The sequence below is a fragment of the Vespa crabro genome, chromosome 6 (genome assembly GCF_910589235.1).
Source record: "Vespa crabro chromosome 6, iyVesCrab1.2, whole genome shotgun sequence".
Classification (NCBI taxonomy): Eukaryota; Metazoa; Arthropoda; class Insecta; order Hymenoptera; family Vespidae; genus Vespa; species Vespa crabro.
In genome coordinates, this window is record NC_060960.1 from 7911839 (window position 1) to 7929922 (window position 18084).

General features: G+C 26.0%; 1 protein-coding gene across 6 annotated transcripts in view; it reads right to left on the reverse strand.

Annotated features, from left to right (window-relative positions):
• The window catches only part of LOC124424686 (zinc transporter ZIP1-like), a 25255-nt gene extending 11816 nt beyond the window's left edge, over positions 1 to 13439 (reverse strand). Inside the window, exons 1-8 of one of the 6 annotated variants that reach the window (XM_046964083.1) lie at positions 13166 to 13439; positions 12556 to 12570; positions 4703 to 4954; positions 3879 to 4046; positions 3088 to 3249; positions 2718 to 2879; positions 2164 to 2371; positions 1571 to 1697 (exon numbers count right to left, since the gene is read on the reverse strand). In XM_046964083.1, the coding sequence (XP_046820039.1) occupies positions 1571 to 1697; positions 2164 to 2371; positions 2718 to 2879; positions 3088 to 3249; positions 3879 to 4046; positions 4703 to 4884 (1009 nt within the window). In that variant the 5' untranslated portion in view covers positions 4885 to 4954; positions 12556 to 12570; positions 13166 to 13439. Of the gene's footprint in view, positions 1 to 1570; positions 1698 to 2163; positions 2372 to 2717; positions 2880 to 3087; positions 3250 to 3878; positions 4047 to 4702; positions 4955 to 6808; positions 6962 to 12555; positions 12816 to 13165 lie in introns of those variants that run through there. The other 5 variants (XM_046964086.1, XM_046964081.1, XM_046964087.1 and 2 more) reach the window with 5 other exon arrangements.
• Between the last annotated feature and the right edge of the window lie 4645 nt (positions 13440 to 18084).

Below are 18084 nucleotides of genomic sequence, written 5' to 3' on the forward strand. Positions count from 1 at the left end.
TAAATTCAACGAAGCGACCATTTTCTTTTTATGTCTCTAACAATATGGTGAATATAAACATAATACTATTATTGATTTTATTATTTTTCTAATTTGATCTTTCATCTTTAATTATATTACGTTTATGATATATATATATATATATATGTATATATATACACATACGTATGTATACTTATAAATTCTATAAAATATTTGTACAATTTATTATTCAATAAAAATGATTTGATACGAGTACATAGACCATAATTATAGAATAAATAAGTATACATCTATATATGTATATATATATATGTATATATATATGTATATATATATATATATGTATATATATATGTATATATATATATATATATATATATATATATACAAATATATTATATGTTTACTCACGTATATTATATATCAATTAAAATTAAATACTTAAGAGGACAAAATATTATTGACCCCTTTGGTCAGATACAAAGAGCTGCATTAATCTCATAACACTTTATATAAGGTGCTAAAATGAATGAATCAAATCAACGCGAAAGAACAATTGACGATTCTTCTTTCATTCACTTACCATTCAATGAGAGTAAGATCGTGAAGAAGGCAGCATTCTCTTTAAAGTTTAAAACGACCATACCCAGTTACATACATACTTTGTTGAGTATGTTATATGTACGTTAACGAAATGCATATATTCCGTATAGTGTAATACGATCTGATTTCAAATTCATGAGAGTCAACGATACATTCAAGTATCGAATCTCACATCTATAATTGATCATTAATCGGATTACACGTGCACTTCTAGTCACGTGTGTAAGCGTCTTAGGAATTAATCATAATTAATGATTGTCATAGTTTGAAATTAGTTGAAATACAAATAATATGTACACAAATAAAATATGTATATTCTCTTAACGTCGAACGTTGGCCTCAATGATTCTGACTAGTTAAAAAATATATATATATATATATATGTGTATGTGTGTATGTAAGTGTTCAACCGTGAAAATTTATTTTCTCTGACTGATAAGTGACTCTTGACCAGCAATTAATTACATATTGACAATCGATAATAGATATTGAGAAAAAAAAGAAAAGAAGAACAAAATGCGATAAAATTTCCGATTTACGTTCTTGCGACTGTCATGAGTCTCGATTAAATAGTAGTAAAGTTCAAATTAAGACGATTATTGATTTTTAATTATGAATCCGAAATAAAATATATATATATATATATACCTACATATTACATCTTTAATCAAGTATACACATACTGAAAACTTATACGAAATCTCTAACACGATTTTTCTTTTCAAAGGAGAAATTAATAATATTATTAATTAAACGACAGCTATTAACTTTAAGTTAGATTTAATTATGTGTCATGGTTTCTACTCGGACTAATTATTAAACGTTTTGCTTCGTATGTTGTATAGGTCATTATAGTAATCTTCTAGTGTTATGTACCGTGAATATGAATATCCTCGAGTAAAAGTTGTGATTTTTTTCGCAAATTTATTTAAAAAATTATCTTAAATAGTAAATATTTTTATGGAAATAAATATCATGTACTTACCTAACATTTGTAGTCCAAACATTACCAGAAAGCCAACGAGTATCGATAAATATTGACGAAGCCCCGAACGATGTTCTTGTAAAATTTCGAAGAAAACGACGTATAGAAGTGTGCCAGATGCGAGACCCTATTACAATGAAAGGAAATATTTTTAAACAGACATTCATATTAAAAATTAGAATTTTTTACAATTTTAAATAAAGAAAAAAAAAAAAGAAGAGAAGAAAAAATTTTAGGGTGTGCAAAAAATTACTAGGCGGAGAAAGTTATTGGATTTAAAAATTACTAGATGGAAAAAAATGGATTAAAGTTATCAATTCGTAAATGATTTTAAAAATCGATTATTCTTTTTCGAGATATTGAATTAACTTTTTTTTTTCCTTCATGACAATATTTCCCTGTAATGACAATAAATCGTAGAGATTTAAAATTCGATTATGAAATTATAACTAAAGATGTAAAAAATGGTCTCGAAAAAGAGTAATTTGTTTTTGATAATGAATTTATAATTAAAAATTTATAATAAACTGACTTGACCCAGTGCATACGATGCAACAATTTGGAGCATGATGCAATTATAGATTCGAACGTACCTGTAAAATTACTGCCATAAATCCACTTGCAGCTGCACTTTCTCCACCAACAAGTATCATTCCTATTCCGATACCTAAGGGCGAGACTACGGCGAACGTGCAAACATAGATTATCGATAAGTAACGCCGTGTTCTAGCTGCAGTTAATTCGACACCGATGCAAAATGCTATAACGAATTTATGAGCCGCAACTGCGGCGAACATATACCTGACAAGTAAAATGACAAAATTAATTGAAACAATTTTTTAATTATATATATATATTTTTTTTTTCTCTACGTTTATACTATTACGTAGATATTACGTAGATATAATTTAATATTAATATTAATTTTCTTCTTTTTTTTTTTTTTTTTTTTTTGTTGAATGACAATTTTGGTATCTCAAAAATTACGTTCGTATATAAAAAAAACATATAAATTTAACGAGATACATCATTAAAATGATGAACGTTAAATTTATATTAAAGCTTATTATCCCGTATTACTGTTGAAAATTATAAAAGTATAAATATTTAATTAGTATGTATAATGTTATTCCTTGATTATACTTACCAGACATAGCTTTCTGAACTTTCTAAACCAATGGCAAGTCCTTCAAATAATTCATGCACGGACAAACCAAGTACTATCAATAATCCTCGAAGTGAACTTATTATGAAGTCATCTTCGACGTCTATTATCTCGGGTAAATGATGAGAATGACCATGACTACTTCTATGTGGAAAAAGTAACGAGTTGAATTTGGAATTCTTTTATTTATGTAATCATTTTTTCTTTTTATTTTAAAAAGCATAGGATAGAATAAAAAAAATCATTCATCACAAAATCGTTAAGTGAAAATAAATAATTAGAATAAGATTATATGATATATAGATGGAATAAACGAGAGAAAGAAAAGAAAAAAAAAAAATAATAAACTTACGCATGAGAATGTCCATTTGCATAAGATGATACTATTTGACCATTTTCTACGAGTTCATTTGTACTACGATTCATGTCCGTTTTAATGTCTTCTTCTTTTTCCGACTTTCTTTTTCTTAAATGTGTATGCACCAATTCTTCGACCAAATACATAATGAAGAATCTACAAAGTAAGTAATAATAAATAATATTTTCATGGTCATTATATTATAATAAGTATTGTATTATAAAACTATCAAATATATATTAAAATATATTAAATACGAGGTGGCTCAAAAGTTTTTAAACGGGCCGAAAATTTCTAAATGGTCAAAGTAATAATTTTTTTTCTCAAAATCTTTCAGACTTGTAGTTTTGCAAGATAGTTTTACGAGGTAATTTTATAAGATAGTTTTACAATTCAAAAAAAAAGAAAAAATAAAAAATAAGAAAAAAGAAAAGATTAGTTTAAGAAGACTCGTAAAAGAGTAATTGCCTGAAAAAAAAAATCACCTAAGAACTTTTAGTTCCCTCCGTATAAAATATCATAAAAATATCAAGACATTAAATGAAATATAGAAATACTAAACAAAAAAAAAATATATATATATATATATATATATATATAAAACACCAATTATAAATAATCTTATAAATTATAAAAAAAAAGATATATCCGCTTATCATACGTTTACTTTGCGTGAAAATTTTTTTTCTTCAGTTTTTATCACACAAGTCTAGTGTATAACTTATCTACAATAATTTATGTAAATCGATCTAGTAATAAATTACATTAATCGGATCGTAACATACCCACAGCACGTTAACATCTCAGCCAATGAGAATGTAAATTTCGGGAATGTTCCTTCCTCTATAAGATTATTAACACCTTCGGTGACTTCCGGTATCATATGAAGAAACGTTGTACAAAAAAGTATACCTCCACCAAAACCAAGAAGCAAAGCCACTAATTTCGTAGACCTGTACATTGTAAATTCAATGATGAATGATTAAAGAAAATCATTAATATATATATATATATACATACATACATTCATACATACATACATACAAACACACACACACATATATATTTAATACAGAGCGGGCCAAAAGTTTCCAGGTGATTTTAAAAATCAACATTACTCCTTTTCGAGACTTTTTAAGTTAATTTTTTTTATGTTTTCTTTTTGGTTTTTTTTTTGTTTAGATTGCAAAACTTTTTATTAAACCTTTGAAACTTTTGTTTATCATTCTGTATTATTATTATAATATTTAACCGATCGAGAATTTTTATTCGTATTATTGTGAACAAGTAGATATAAAATCGAAGAATCGTTATTCGTTAACTGGTAAACATCGATATGTCTGTATAAACAGTTTTTAATTTTACATCGATAAGAATATTTACGAAAGGAGAACGTTCTCATATTTGTCTGTTATTCTCTTTTCTTCATAACGTTGTTAAATAGGATATATAATAAATCAATGAGTGACACGTATGTAATATCGTATATTGAATTTTATGTTGAATTTATAGGATTTTAGAAAAAAATTCCGATCAGTTTTATCATCGACATAGAAAAAGGAGTAAGTGAAAATAATTGATGACATTTGATTAATCGATTTTTACTCACCTTGGATTTTGAATATTTCCCGAAGTATTCCATTTTAACCATTTGGCCAATTGCATTGGAAATAGTCCCATGAGAGTACTGACCGAACATAGAACTATCATAGTTACTGCCTTAGCTATTAATACTCGTTGAGGATCGACATCGTTTGGAACGTGTTCATCGTGATCGTTATGGTTAGCCATTTTTTTTTTTCGAATGATCGTTAAACTTTCTTAATTTCAATATCCTTGCTCTCAACGAGAAGTATTGTTACTGTAAAAATATACAAAAAAAAAATATATTTTTTATATAAATTATTTACGAAATATATTTTTTCTTCTTTCCTCTTTTTTTTTTTTTTTAATAAAATAACGATAATAAATTTATACGTATATTCTCAAAGTATATGAAAGATTTACAAAACGGCCATACTTTAGAATATATACTTTCAATTTCATGATTCATCGAATTAATTTCTCGTTGACATTTCCTTCTAGACTACGACATTCTACGTCAACAAAATTACATTATGTTACATTATGTATAATATTTCTCTTAAGAGGTATCAGTACTATAACGTGTCTAATCTTTATCTGTAATTTAATAACAATGCCTTGTCCGTCACGTTTTCAACGTCTGTAATTATATGTAGTTGTATTATATGATTTATGTATTTTTGTTACGTGGTCGAATTAAAGAAATTTTCTTTCAAACATCTTTATTAAAATTTCGTTTTGTTCAAGAATCGTATGAGTAATCTATTTTCTTTTCGTTTTCTTATAGTTCATATAAGAAAAAGAAAAGGATGTTCCTCAAACGTAGTAGAAGAAAAAGTAAAAAGAATAAAAAAAAAAGAGGAGCTTTTTGTTTTATTTTTATATTAATTTGTAATATTTTACGATATCGACATCGATTATCTTTGTGAGATCTTTCAAATCTTCAAGAAACATTACTCGAGCGTTCAATATCGACCGGAAATTTTCGCGATTATCTTTTCCGATCAATGATGCGATATAATCTTTTTCTTTTTTATTTCTTTCATTACGATGTATTTTTTATTGCATTTGAATGAATGTGATTCAAATCTTGCATGAGTTTTTTTTTTCCATGACATAATCGGAAATATTTTATCTCTGTTTATCAGATCAAAATATGATCAATATTTTGCAATTATTAAATTAAATTTCGATTAAATTTAACGAGAAGAAAATTAATAAAATATATTCGCATTTTACATTCCATTAATAGCTCAAATGATTAGTATACGAAATTATTTTTTAAATATAATGAAAAAATTCTTTCATAGTGTCAGTAATAATGGAATTTGTTTAGTAGTATAAAGTATAAAGTTTCTTCGACGTCTGCAAAAAATTTTTCCATTTATTTTTAGTAAGGAAAGTAAACGTCAGAGATCACACTGATTATTACAAAAAAAAAAAAGAAAAAAAAAACAAACAAATAATAATATGAAATAAAATAAAATAAAATATAAAAATGTCGTTACTTTTTATCAAATATAATATTTCATATAAAATTTTTTCTCCGCGAAAAATTTCCAAACGATTAATTGCATCGATATAATATGTATTTTATATATTATCTGTACAATGTAATTAGAAATCCGATAGAATTGTCTCTTTTCAATTTCTTTCTTTCCCTCTCTCTCTTCCTTTCTTTCTTTCTTTCTCTCTGTCTCATACACACACACATACTCACTGGTGGATTTATCTTTCAAATGGCCTAAGACGATACAAATTTTGGATACGTCTATAAATTTTAATACGAGTAAAATAAATCAATTATTCCAAATTTATGTAAATCCGCCACTGCACTTTTCTCTCTCTCTCTCTCTCTCTCTTATTCTTTTATTTTTTTATCTTCGTTTTCATTTTTCTTTTGGATTAGAATTTTTTGTAATTCTACGCCATTGAACTCGACACACTGTTAACTTTTGCACTTGATTTTCAGTATGATCATATATATGTTTAACTACTTGTCAGTTCTATGAAACGATGTACTAAACGGATAATCTTTTATAATCAATGATATATATGTGTGTATAGTATATATATATATATATATATATATAATATATTATATATGTAACAATATATAGTTCGATATTACCTTACGTGATCTTCACAATCGTCTTTGTCGTCGTCGTTGACTTTGTCGCGATAACGGGCCCCTCCCCCGAATAGAAACGCGGCTGATGTTGCTTTAAGTCGCGACCACACGTGTACAACATCGTTTAGAACGTTGTCTCTTTATATAAGCTTCCTACGTATAAGTATGTATGTATGTATGTATGTATGTATGTGTGTATATGTCTCGATGTTCGATGTAACGCACATCTCAACATAGAACGAATAAAATTTCTCAAATACTCGAAGCACAATAGCGATCGCATTTTAATTTAAAAGGATTATAAAACGATTAATTTTTCATTTTTATATTTTGCTTTACGTAAAACGCGATCCAATAGAAAACAAGTAGATCGATTAAAGAGAGAAATAAATAAATAAATTGATAAAAGATAAAAAAATAAAGATTGAAAAGAAAAAAAAAAAAAGAAAAAGAAAAAGAAAAATGTAAAACAAAATAAAAATACATAATCGACATAATCGTCTTTTAATTATTTATCGTCAAATGAGAAAGTTTTTTTGCGCGTTTCAAAAATTATTATGTTATATATTTGAATATATGAAACGGCGATTATACGATCCAAGTAATATATTTTTCATTTTAAGAATATATTTTGACGTTTGATCTTGAATTATTTGAAAATTATTTGTTTATACGATGAGTATAGAAAAAATGAAAAAAAAAAGAGAAAAAAGGTGAGTATATTTATTCTTGCAAAAAAAAAATAAATAAATAAATAAATAAAAAAGAAAACATAATTCTCTTTTCCGTAAAAATTTGAAAATTGAAAATAAAGCGCGCTAGATAAAAAATATATTTTTTTGGAAATATCTCAGAATGATTTGAAACTTTATTGTACATGGAGGTATGTATCTTTATACGTTCGATCATGTTATAAAAACTAATAGAAGGAAAAAAATAGTAAAAACAATTGTAATCGTAAAAAAGTAAACATCGTGACTGTTATTATTTTCTTCTTTGTTGCTATATTTCTTTTCTTTTTTTTTCTTTTCACATTACATTTGATGCTTGGATAGTTAAGTCTTTGTCAGATTTCTTTTTCTTTTTCTTATTTCAGTTTTTTTTTTTATTTTTTGTTTTTTATTTTTTTAAATTAATTCATTACATCCGGTTGTTTATATTCGAAAGAAATGAGATCTTTCATGGCAAATTCGATTGTGATCCTTCGTAAAACTGACTCTCGTATAGTATACATAATTATGTATGTATGCGTATATACGTAGGCGAGAAATGAATCACTCATCGTACGCGAGTGGAATATACAATACATATATATATATATACATATGAATGTATATAGATATGTATAATCGTACATGCAGGATATACGATTAGTGGGAGATACGTATATTCAATTATGGTCTCCAATCTTCATGACGATTTTTCAAGAAACAATTTAACCTATTGATTCCGATAATAGTTTTTGTTCGATCATTAAGATTTATCGATCCAATTTAAGCCATCATGATAATTGTGAAAATTATTTTCCATCCGGCATTTAATATAATGCAATTGATAATTTGAATGAGTATCTTATTTAAATTTTTATATTGTTTATAACGTACGAATGTTTGTTTCGTCAAATTTATGACGAGAATCATAAATAATAACGAAAGTTATGAGCTTTGTTAAATTAATATTTTGATAGATGAGTAAAAAGTTCCTAAGTGAAACCGAAAAATCAATTATTCCTTTTCAAAGTTTCTAGTTAAACTTATTCTTTTATTTCACTGACCTCGTACACAAGGTATATTTACATATAATTATCATACTTAATTTAAATAGATAATACAGAAAGAGAAATAGATAAATTAATTTTTTAGAAAAAAGAAAAAAGGAATCATTGTCACAAGTAAAAATTTCTAAAAACTGATCTCTTTTTGCGTAAAAAAGAAAAAAAAGAAAAAAAAAAGAGAAGAAAAGAAGAAAAAAAAAAAAGTAAAGAAGAGAAAAAAATAAGCACAACAAATGACAAGGAATAAAATATAAACACATATTGCTTAACACAGGATGCCTAGATTCTCTTTCTTTTGATATGTAAATTTTTCACGACCGTACTAACGAAATGACGTCAATTTATGACGCCTCTATTGAATTCGTTCGCAGGGGAAAAAAAAATCACGGCAAATGTGAAGATCCAAATAGGATAAAAGGAGAGGGAGCCTTCGATAATTCTGTAATACCGATACTGAAAGAATTCGAATGTAGTGAAAGTATTACTTACGTATTACACGTGCCTTCAATGGGAAGAGGGAAAAAAATAGGTATTTACGGAGAGAAGGGAGAATGACTTTTGTATAGCCTAAGGCATACATAGATGACATCCATCTATGTATATATGTACTAAGTCTTAGCAGACACGAAAGATTTCCTCATTGAGAATGTACATATTCATATAACAAACATTTTTGTTTATCATTCTTGTTGCGTTAGCACAGCTGTTTCCATCTCTTTCGTTAAATTTTTTTTCTTCTTTTTTTTCTTCTTCTTCTTCTTTTTTTTTTTTTTCTTTTTTTATCTTATTGTCTTCGACACTTTCCTCAAAGAATAATGTATCATATTATGCAGAAATAGCTTTCCTCGAATATGAAACGTACACACCTGAATAGACGATAGCACGTGTTTAAATTTTTGTTTCTTCTTATAATCACATTCGACAAACTGCTGTATTTCAAATCATATATATGTATATATACATATATATGTAGGTATCTATAGAATTTTTTTCAAAAACTTTTAAATTTCACGTATTCCTTGGACATATTTATGTAAATGGATACTCTTTAAGTATGTGTATATATATATATATATATATATATACACATATATATGCAGATACTTATATAATACTTCTATACTACATATTAAATAATACTGCATATAAAATTATATATATATGTATATATATACATATTAAATTCTATATTCATAAATTATAGACAGAGGATATTCTAAAAGTTTTATCAATACTTTAGAATTCCAGGAGCGTGTATCGATGGGATTTTTCTTTTTTTCTTTTTCCTTAGCTTCTTTCTTTTTTTAAATTCTCTCGAAAAGTTTTTACGAACTTGGAGAAGTACTGATCTATATTCAATCAAAAAAAAGGTGTGTAAGATTTCAAAAACAATTTTGTAATAATCAATAGTAAACTGTCTTCGTTTCTTCGAATTTTCGAATATAAATAGATAATAGTTTACCTTGAAATAATTTATGTATGTATAGAATCGTCCATTTGCATACAATCTATTATTCTTAGATTCTTTTTTTTTTCCTCAAGAGATTAAAAAATACATTAAATTTCAATTAGAAAGATAACGCGGAAAAGAGAAAAATCCCATCCGATTTAGAATGACGTGGATAGATAATTATTATATAGTATCTAATCGATTATAAAAAAGGAGGAGTTTTTGTTCGTTTAAGTTTTTATTATTCATTTGTATTGATGATTTGACACGCGTAATATAAAAGGAAATTTTCTATGATGCAATAAGGTATTTGCACATTATAAAGTGGATTTAGAAGTACTACTGAAATTTTGTTACGCGCAGAAATATCTTTTTCTTTTTTCTTTTTTCTCTTCCATTCAGTAAAATGTACGTTAGCACGATAATATGGACTTTCTTATCATTATACGACTTTACGATTACCAAATCGTATCTTTTCTTTTTTTTTTTTTTTTCTTTTTGTTCTTTTCCTTTTTTCGTTCTTAAGTATCGTCTTAAAAACCTGTTCTATTTTATAAAAGAAATTCAAATATTTTTATTTTAGATATTTAATTTTCATAGATTAAACTTTATAGACTAAACTTTATAGTTTTACATTTTTAGAAATCAAAATTTTGTTTAAAGAATAAACAAAATTTAGCCTGAAAAAGAGTATATATATATATATATATATATATATATATTTTTTTTTTTTTTTAGTTCATCTAATAACTTGGATTCGTCTAATAATTTTTGGTGACTTATTGAAAATTCACTTAGAAACTTTTTTGACTCATCCTGTATATACTTTATTAGATTTTTTTTTTTTACTTTTATATACTATATATTTATACATTTTTTATATTTGTATTATTTTTATTTTTATACACTATTATTTATCTTACCGCAGTTTTTTGACGTGCAGAATTACAATAATGCATGATTACATTCATTGAATTAAAAATAATTCATTCATTCATACACACAAAAATATACAACTATCTTTTTGTTAGCTCACGAGTGGTAACATGTGGAGCATGACGCGATGTCAAGAACTTACTAAAACGATGAGGAAACGTATATCAAATTATTGAAAATAACGTAACTATAATTGTAAATTACGTTAATTAACAGCAAAGTGAAATATCAAATTTAAAAAATTAATTTACTTTAAAATGAAAATCAATTAATTTTAACTTATGAATTGTTCAATATTGATGATGATCGATTAATCGAATTGATCTATCATATAAATTATTTTTCTTTTCGTTAAATTTATCATCACATGCATATATTTTAATTTCGAAAAAAATCAATGCTTGTATTTTTATCCAAGCATAATTGCTGATACTTAAAATTGTTTTCTTTCTTTTTTTTTTTTTTTTATTTTTTATATATAACAAAAACAAGAAATTGAATTAAGTGCCTCTATATTTTTTCTTTTTCTTTTATTTATTTATTTTTTTTTCCCCTAAAAATAATGACTGATATTTTAAATCATACTTCATATCGCATTTAGTCATACATCGTTATGAAGAGAAAAAAAATTTTTTGTCACCAAATGTATCCATACATGCATTTTTTTTGTAATTGCACCTGTTAAGTACTTGTTGATTGATAATTTTTCAAATTATTTAGATGAATCATTGATCTATCTATAAACTTTTGCCTAGCACTGTACTATACATATATATATATATATATATATATATATATATATATATATATATATATTGTTGCCATTTTACTTACAAATTACACATCGAACAATTGATTTAATTTGAATATGTTGAAATAAGAGTCTACATTTCGAAGATAATTATCTGTATTTTCTGTTTGGTCGTTCATTACTATATTTTCTCAATGTTCGATCAAAACGAACATTGAGAAATATGATAGAATATATATAATACGTGAAAATATAAGAACGAAAAAGAAATGATGTGCAAAATATTTATCCTCTTACAAAAAGTGCATATAAAATTTTGATACATATTTTGACAAGGAAACGAAGAATTTGCACGTGCTGATTCGACGAATAATTTCAAAGATACGTAATGCATACATAATTACAATATGTATGCAATATATCGCAAAACAATTCGTTTTCTTCTGTTTAAAAACAGAAAAACTGTTCCGGGTTAAAAAAAAAAAGATTAAACAAAAAACAAAAATATCGTCAACCTCCAAAGAAATAAAAAAGAAAAGAAAACGTTTTTTTCAACAAAGAACACATTCATATACCAATGATTTTTTGTATTCCATAAAAAGATATAGTAATATATATATATATATATATATATATATATATATCACTATCACCGAGTTAAATGAGACACCACATATAAATATACAATATATATACACACACATATATACACACATAAACAAACACATTCATATTATTATTGTCAATCACAAAGAAAAAAAAAAGAAAAGCAATATGTTGACAAAACTTAACGTACTCATAAATAGAGAAATAATGGATGAAAATTTATCACTTACATATATAATAGATCACTATTACGGTGGTGGTGGTGATGGTATCGGTGATATTGGTAGTGGTAGTAGAAGAAGAAGAAGAAGAAGAAGTAAAAGAAGAACCAATAAGAAAATATAAAAGTCGTAATAATTCTATAATATAACTCAAGTTGTTTACAATATCAGCGATGACCCATGTCAAGTGAAATAGAAATAGAAATAGAAATGTAATAAGTTGGAATAAAAATTTATATATATGTCTATATACGGATACATATACACTCACACACGTACATATATATATATATATATACATATATACATACATATATATATATATATATATATATTTATATACAAATATAAATATATATATATATAAATATATAATGTTGAGTATGATTGATCTTTTTCTTATCGATCGTAAACTACATATATATATATAACATACTACATATATATATATATATATATATATATATATAAACTACATATATATATATATATATATATAATCGTAATAAAAATGGTAAAAGAGCTGATGACGGATAAATCGCGGTATCGACCGACACGGACGAGATCGAGAGACGAAGTAACGCTTACGCGTCTTGTGTATGCTTGTTCGCTCACTCACTCGATCGCTCGATCGTTCACAACACTCGCGGAGTTCCCAAGATCGGCCGAGGACGACCAGCCTGTTTTAACTCGTGCTTTACGTCTACTTCTGTTCTGTTCTCTTCTGTTCTCTCCTGTTCTCTTCTCTTCTCTTCTCTTCTCTTCTCTTCTCTTCTCTTCTCTTCTCTTCTCTTCTCTTCTCTTCTTTTCTCTTCTCTTCTCTTCTCTTCTCTTCGAAAGAGAAGAGAACTCCTTGCAAGTGGAGACTTCGAGTTTGATCGTGCGCGACGTATATTCTCACGTTTCTTTTCAACGATGACGACGAAGGCAACCCCCTCCTCCCTCCCCTTGTCCCTCCCTCTCTTCACCTCTCCTTCCCTTAACCAATCCACCTTTTTTCCCCACAGCGCAATTTTGTTCTTTCCTCTTTTACTTCCTTCTTTTCTCTCTTTCTCTCTCTCTCTCTCCTTCTCTCCATCTCTCTACTGCTTTCATCCACCACGAAGATGAGGGAGAGGGAATGAAAGGGAGGAGAAGAAGTATTTGGGATTCCCCGAGTCGCTAGGCCGATGATGATGATCACCATGCACACACATTACGTTCGTCTCTAATGTCGGGGAATTCACCATTGGCTCGCTCTTTAAGTAGAATCGAATATTTCTATAGTCGAGTAGACGTAACACCCCAGTCACGATTTTCTACGTGACAAAAGGTGAACGAGTTTGACCTGTGTTTGTTTCGTTCCCTGTTTTTTTTTTCTTTCTTTCTTTCTTGCTTTCTTTTTTTAGATCGTGGGAGAGAATTGTTCCATTTCGTTTCTTCTATTCTTTTCTCATTTTCCCCCTCCTCCCCTTTTTTTTACTTTTTTTCTTTCTTTCTTGTTTTTATTCTCTCTCTCTCTCTCTTTCTCTCTCTCTCTTTTTTTGTTTTTGTTTAAATGATTACCGCGAAGAAATACTTTTGCGTCCCCTTTTTTTCTTTTTATGACGTTAGAGTTTATTCTTTTTTTGTAATGTAATTTTTCGATCGTATTTATGATAGAAGAATTGTAATATTATTTGTAGAAATAATAATGCAGAATTATAATATTGTTTGACATTATTTGACATAATATAATACGAAATGCCGATTCACATTCCTTTTTCCTTTTTTTTAACGAGATAAATAAATATATATATATATATACATAAATATTATTTATATACATATATATATATTTTGTAAGCATGTGGATATATGAATAATATTAGACTTTATTCAGAGTATCGTTTGAAATCGTAACAATTGTAAATCATAACAAATGGACTGTGAAATTTTGTTTGATGTTCTTTGCTTTTCAGGTTTCATCTCGACGTTCATTCAAAAAACCGGTCGGAATTAGGTGGAATGACTTTCCTGGTATCTTCTTTGCTTCTGGACCAGCAATCATATTCTTTATTCATGAGAATACGTTTTTTCGGAAACTATACTGATCGTCCATTTTGTTTTTTCTTTTCTTCTTCACTTTTGCGGAACGAACTGACATTGTATTATTTTCTTTTTCTTTTCTTTTTGCTTGTCATGGACATTTTTTTTTTTGCAAACATTCTTGTTGTGACATCGAATACCATATGACATATAAGAATCATGCTGTTTCATGGATTAAGTATTGATCATTTTTCAAGGACATCGTGATTATGATATCGTTCTTCCTTTATAATTCTTATCTTTAATAATTCAATTTAATATTTAAATTAATTCAATGGCACGAGAGAAACAAAAAAAAAGAACGGAACACTTGTATATTCATTTGATAAGTATTGTTATTAATTAATTGTAAATATTTTGTCAAATAAATTGATCGGAAAAATATGAAAATTTTTATGGGTATTTATAATAAAATATCAATATATAATATAAATGGTGCAAATTTAACGCAATTTAATTATTTATACTGACCGACGATTTTGATTGAAGATTAAAAATACTGATATATTTGTTATAATTACAAATGTTTTAATTAACATATTGACACTTCTTGTATTAATGGATATAATACTGAACAATTATATTATCTATTTTATTATAATTTTAATTATAATATTTATTATAATTTTTATTATAATTTAATTATTTATTAAAAATACTAATACTTATTTTAAAATGTTTAATAATAATGATAAAATAAATAACAGGCGAAAAGAAAGGTTATCTATTAAAATTTTGTTTGATTCGTTTTAATAAATGTTTGGATTAGTATAACGATAGAAACATAAATATTTTATAACTATGATAACGGAACTATGATAAACGAAAGAAAGGCTTCGTAGCCATCTTGCTTTATTTTCTTTTTCTTTTTTTTTTTTTTTCAGAATATACAAGGCAAAAGTACCGTCAGCAAATATTTCCTAACATTGACTGTTATTAGTATCTATCTTTGTTCTATACTTTTATACGCGATGTTTTCAATAACAAGTGAGACGATTTAAAGATTTTCTAGAAATGATACTTTCAAGATTAGATTGTTCGGAATAATCTAAAGATCAGATTAGGTGAGCTATTTTATTATAGATAAGTTCTTATCTATACTATCTGAACGCCAGTTGTGTACACATTGTTCTTTTCAAGAAGGAAAGATAGGAAGATAGCTTTAAAATATTATACGAAATAAAAATTAAATATTAAGAACGATTTAAAATATTATAGAAAATAATATAAAAATAAAATATATTGTCCGCCATTGGGTTGCATATATATATATTATTATTATTATTATTATTGTTATTATTATTATTATTATTATTATTATTATTATTATTATTATTATTATTATTACTATGACAATCATAAATATTCATGAATATGATGGATTACCTAGAATTTTAATCTAAATCCTAAAAAAATAAAAACAAATAAAAAAAGAAAAAAAAAAAAAGGAAAAAAAAACGAAAGCAAGAAAAAGAAACAAATTAAACGGGATATATAAATATTGTAAAAAGATGTTTTTAAATCTTTTAAAATCGTCAAATCGTAAAAGATGATAAAAGAAAAAGAGATAGATAAATAGATAGATAAACAAACAAGAAACGTCCTTTCTCTCGTAAAAGGCGTTCGAAGGAAAGGAACGTTACCTTTCGAATCGCGATCTATATATATGTATAAGCACGACGACATTGATCGGGCAATCCTGCTTATGCCATTTGTCCTTTACTTAAATGAGAATGAAAATATATATACCTGATATATTTATGTATATAATATTTTTTGAACCTGCGTTGTTGTCAATCATAGTTACGTGGGATGTTGTGATGCACGCATATCCTCTTGCGTGACAAGGGTTAACATTTACTTCGTTGTGATTGCGAACACATGCTTTTCACAGTAGAACACGTGCCGCTTCTCTCTCTCTCTCTCTCTCTCTCTCTCTCTCTCTTTCTCTCTCTTTCTGTTTTTCTCTCTCTCTTTTTCTCTCTCTCTTTTTCTCTCTTTCTCTCTCTCTCTCTCTCTCTCTCTCTCCCTCTCTCTCTCTTTCTCTTTATACACATACACATACACATACATACATAGATATTTTTTGTCTCCGTTTTCATTCTCATCTTCATTTTCCTTTTCAATCCGTGTAATCACAGACTAATCTATTTTTAACACTCACGCTTGGAAATATATTGCTTACAAAGCTTCGTGAACTTCTAATCGGGGAAGGTCTCTGATCTCCGGTTAACCGAGTAGTCGAGTATGGGAGTGTTTTGCATATCTAAGAAGAATTATAAAACAAGTTATCCGGTATTTCCTTTCTTTCTTTTTTTATAGGACAAAAAAAATATATGTATAAAAAAATATAATACATATATAATATATATACATATATATAGAAATACGTTAGAAATATATATATATATATATATATATATATATATATATATATTTATATTTCTAACGTATTTCTAAGTAAAATATTTCTTTGATAAATACATATTAGAATATTATTATTATTATTATTATTATTATTATTAGAATAATATAGTGTATTAGAGTATTTTAAATATTCTAAAATTGTAATATATTATTCCAATATAATATTCAATATTTTAATATTATAATACTTTTACATGTATATATACTAATTGATACAAATATATATCATATTATTATTGTTATAATAATATTACAGCATATGAAATGCAATAGTTTTTCCTACATTAATATAATGTTATATTATAATAATTTTATGCTATATTATATAATATGTATTATAATATAATATTTCTATTTAATATAAGTGCATTAAGTATAAATATTAAAATATAAAAGTATATTAATTAGAAATATTACGATGGAGAAATGTAGAAACATTGAAATACATGTAAATTTATTTAATCACAAAATAATAAACAATAGTATTTTTCTTTATACATATATATCGATATATGAATATTTCTACAAATTTATATAATTGTATAATAAGTGAGTATTTTCCTAGAAAATCGTGAATATAATAAATTTCGAAAAAATTATGTAATATATTAATAACACGGCACGATGTGACAAGAGGAAACGATAAAAGTAAAATAAATAAATAATAACAACAATAACAACAATATCTTTTAACCATTTATTAAGGTATAAAATTGAGAGCTGTCTCTTAAATCGATTTTTATTTTTACTTTTACCGTGAAATTATTCGTTCGAAGAAAACGTTTAGTCGGCATTGCGATATTCTTTGTACTTTACGAGATTAGTTATGGCCATTGCTAAATTGTTAATCCATTTATGTCGCTCTTTTCCTTTTCTTATTTTTATTCCTTTATTATTGTTATTATTATTATTATTATTATTATTATTATTATTATTATTATTATTATTATTATTATTGCTTTTTTTTTTTTTCTATAAACGAAACCAAAAAGAACTTAGACGCGGATGATAAATCCCAAGATAAAATCTTCGAATATAAGATCG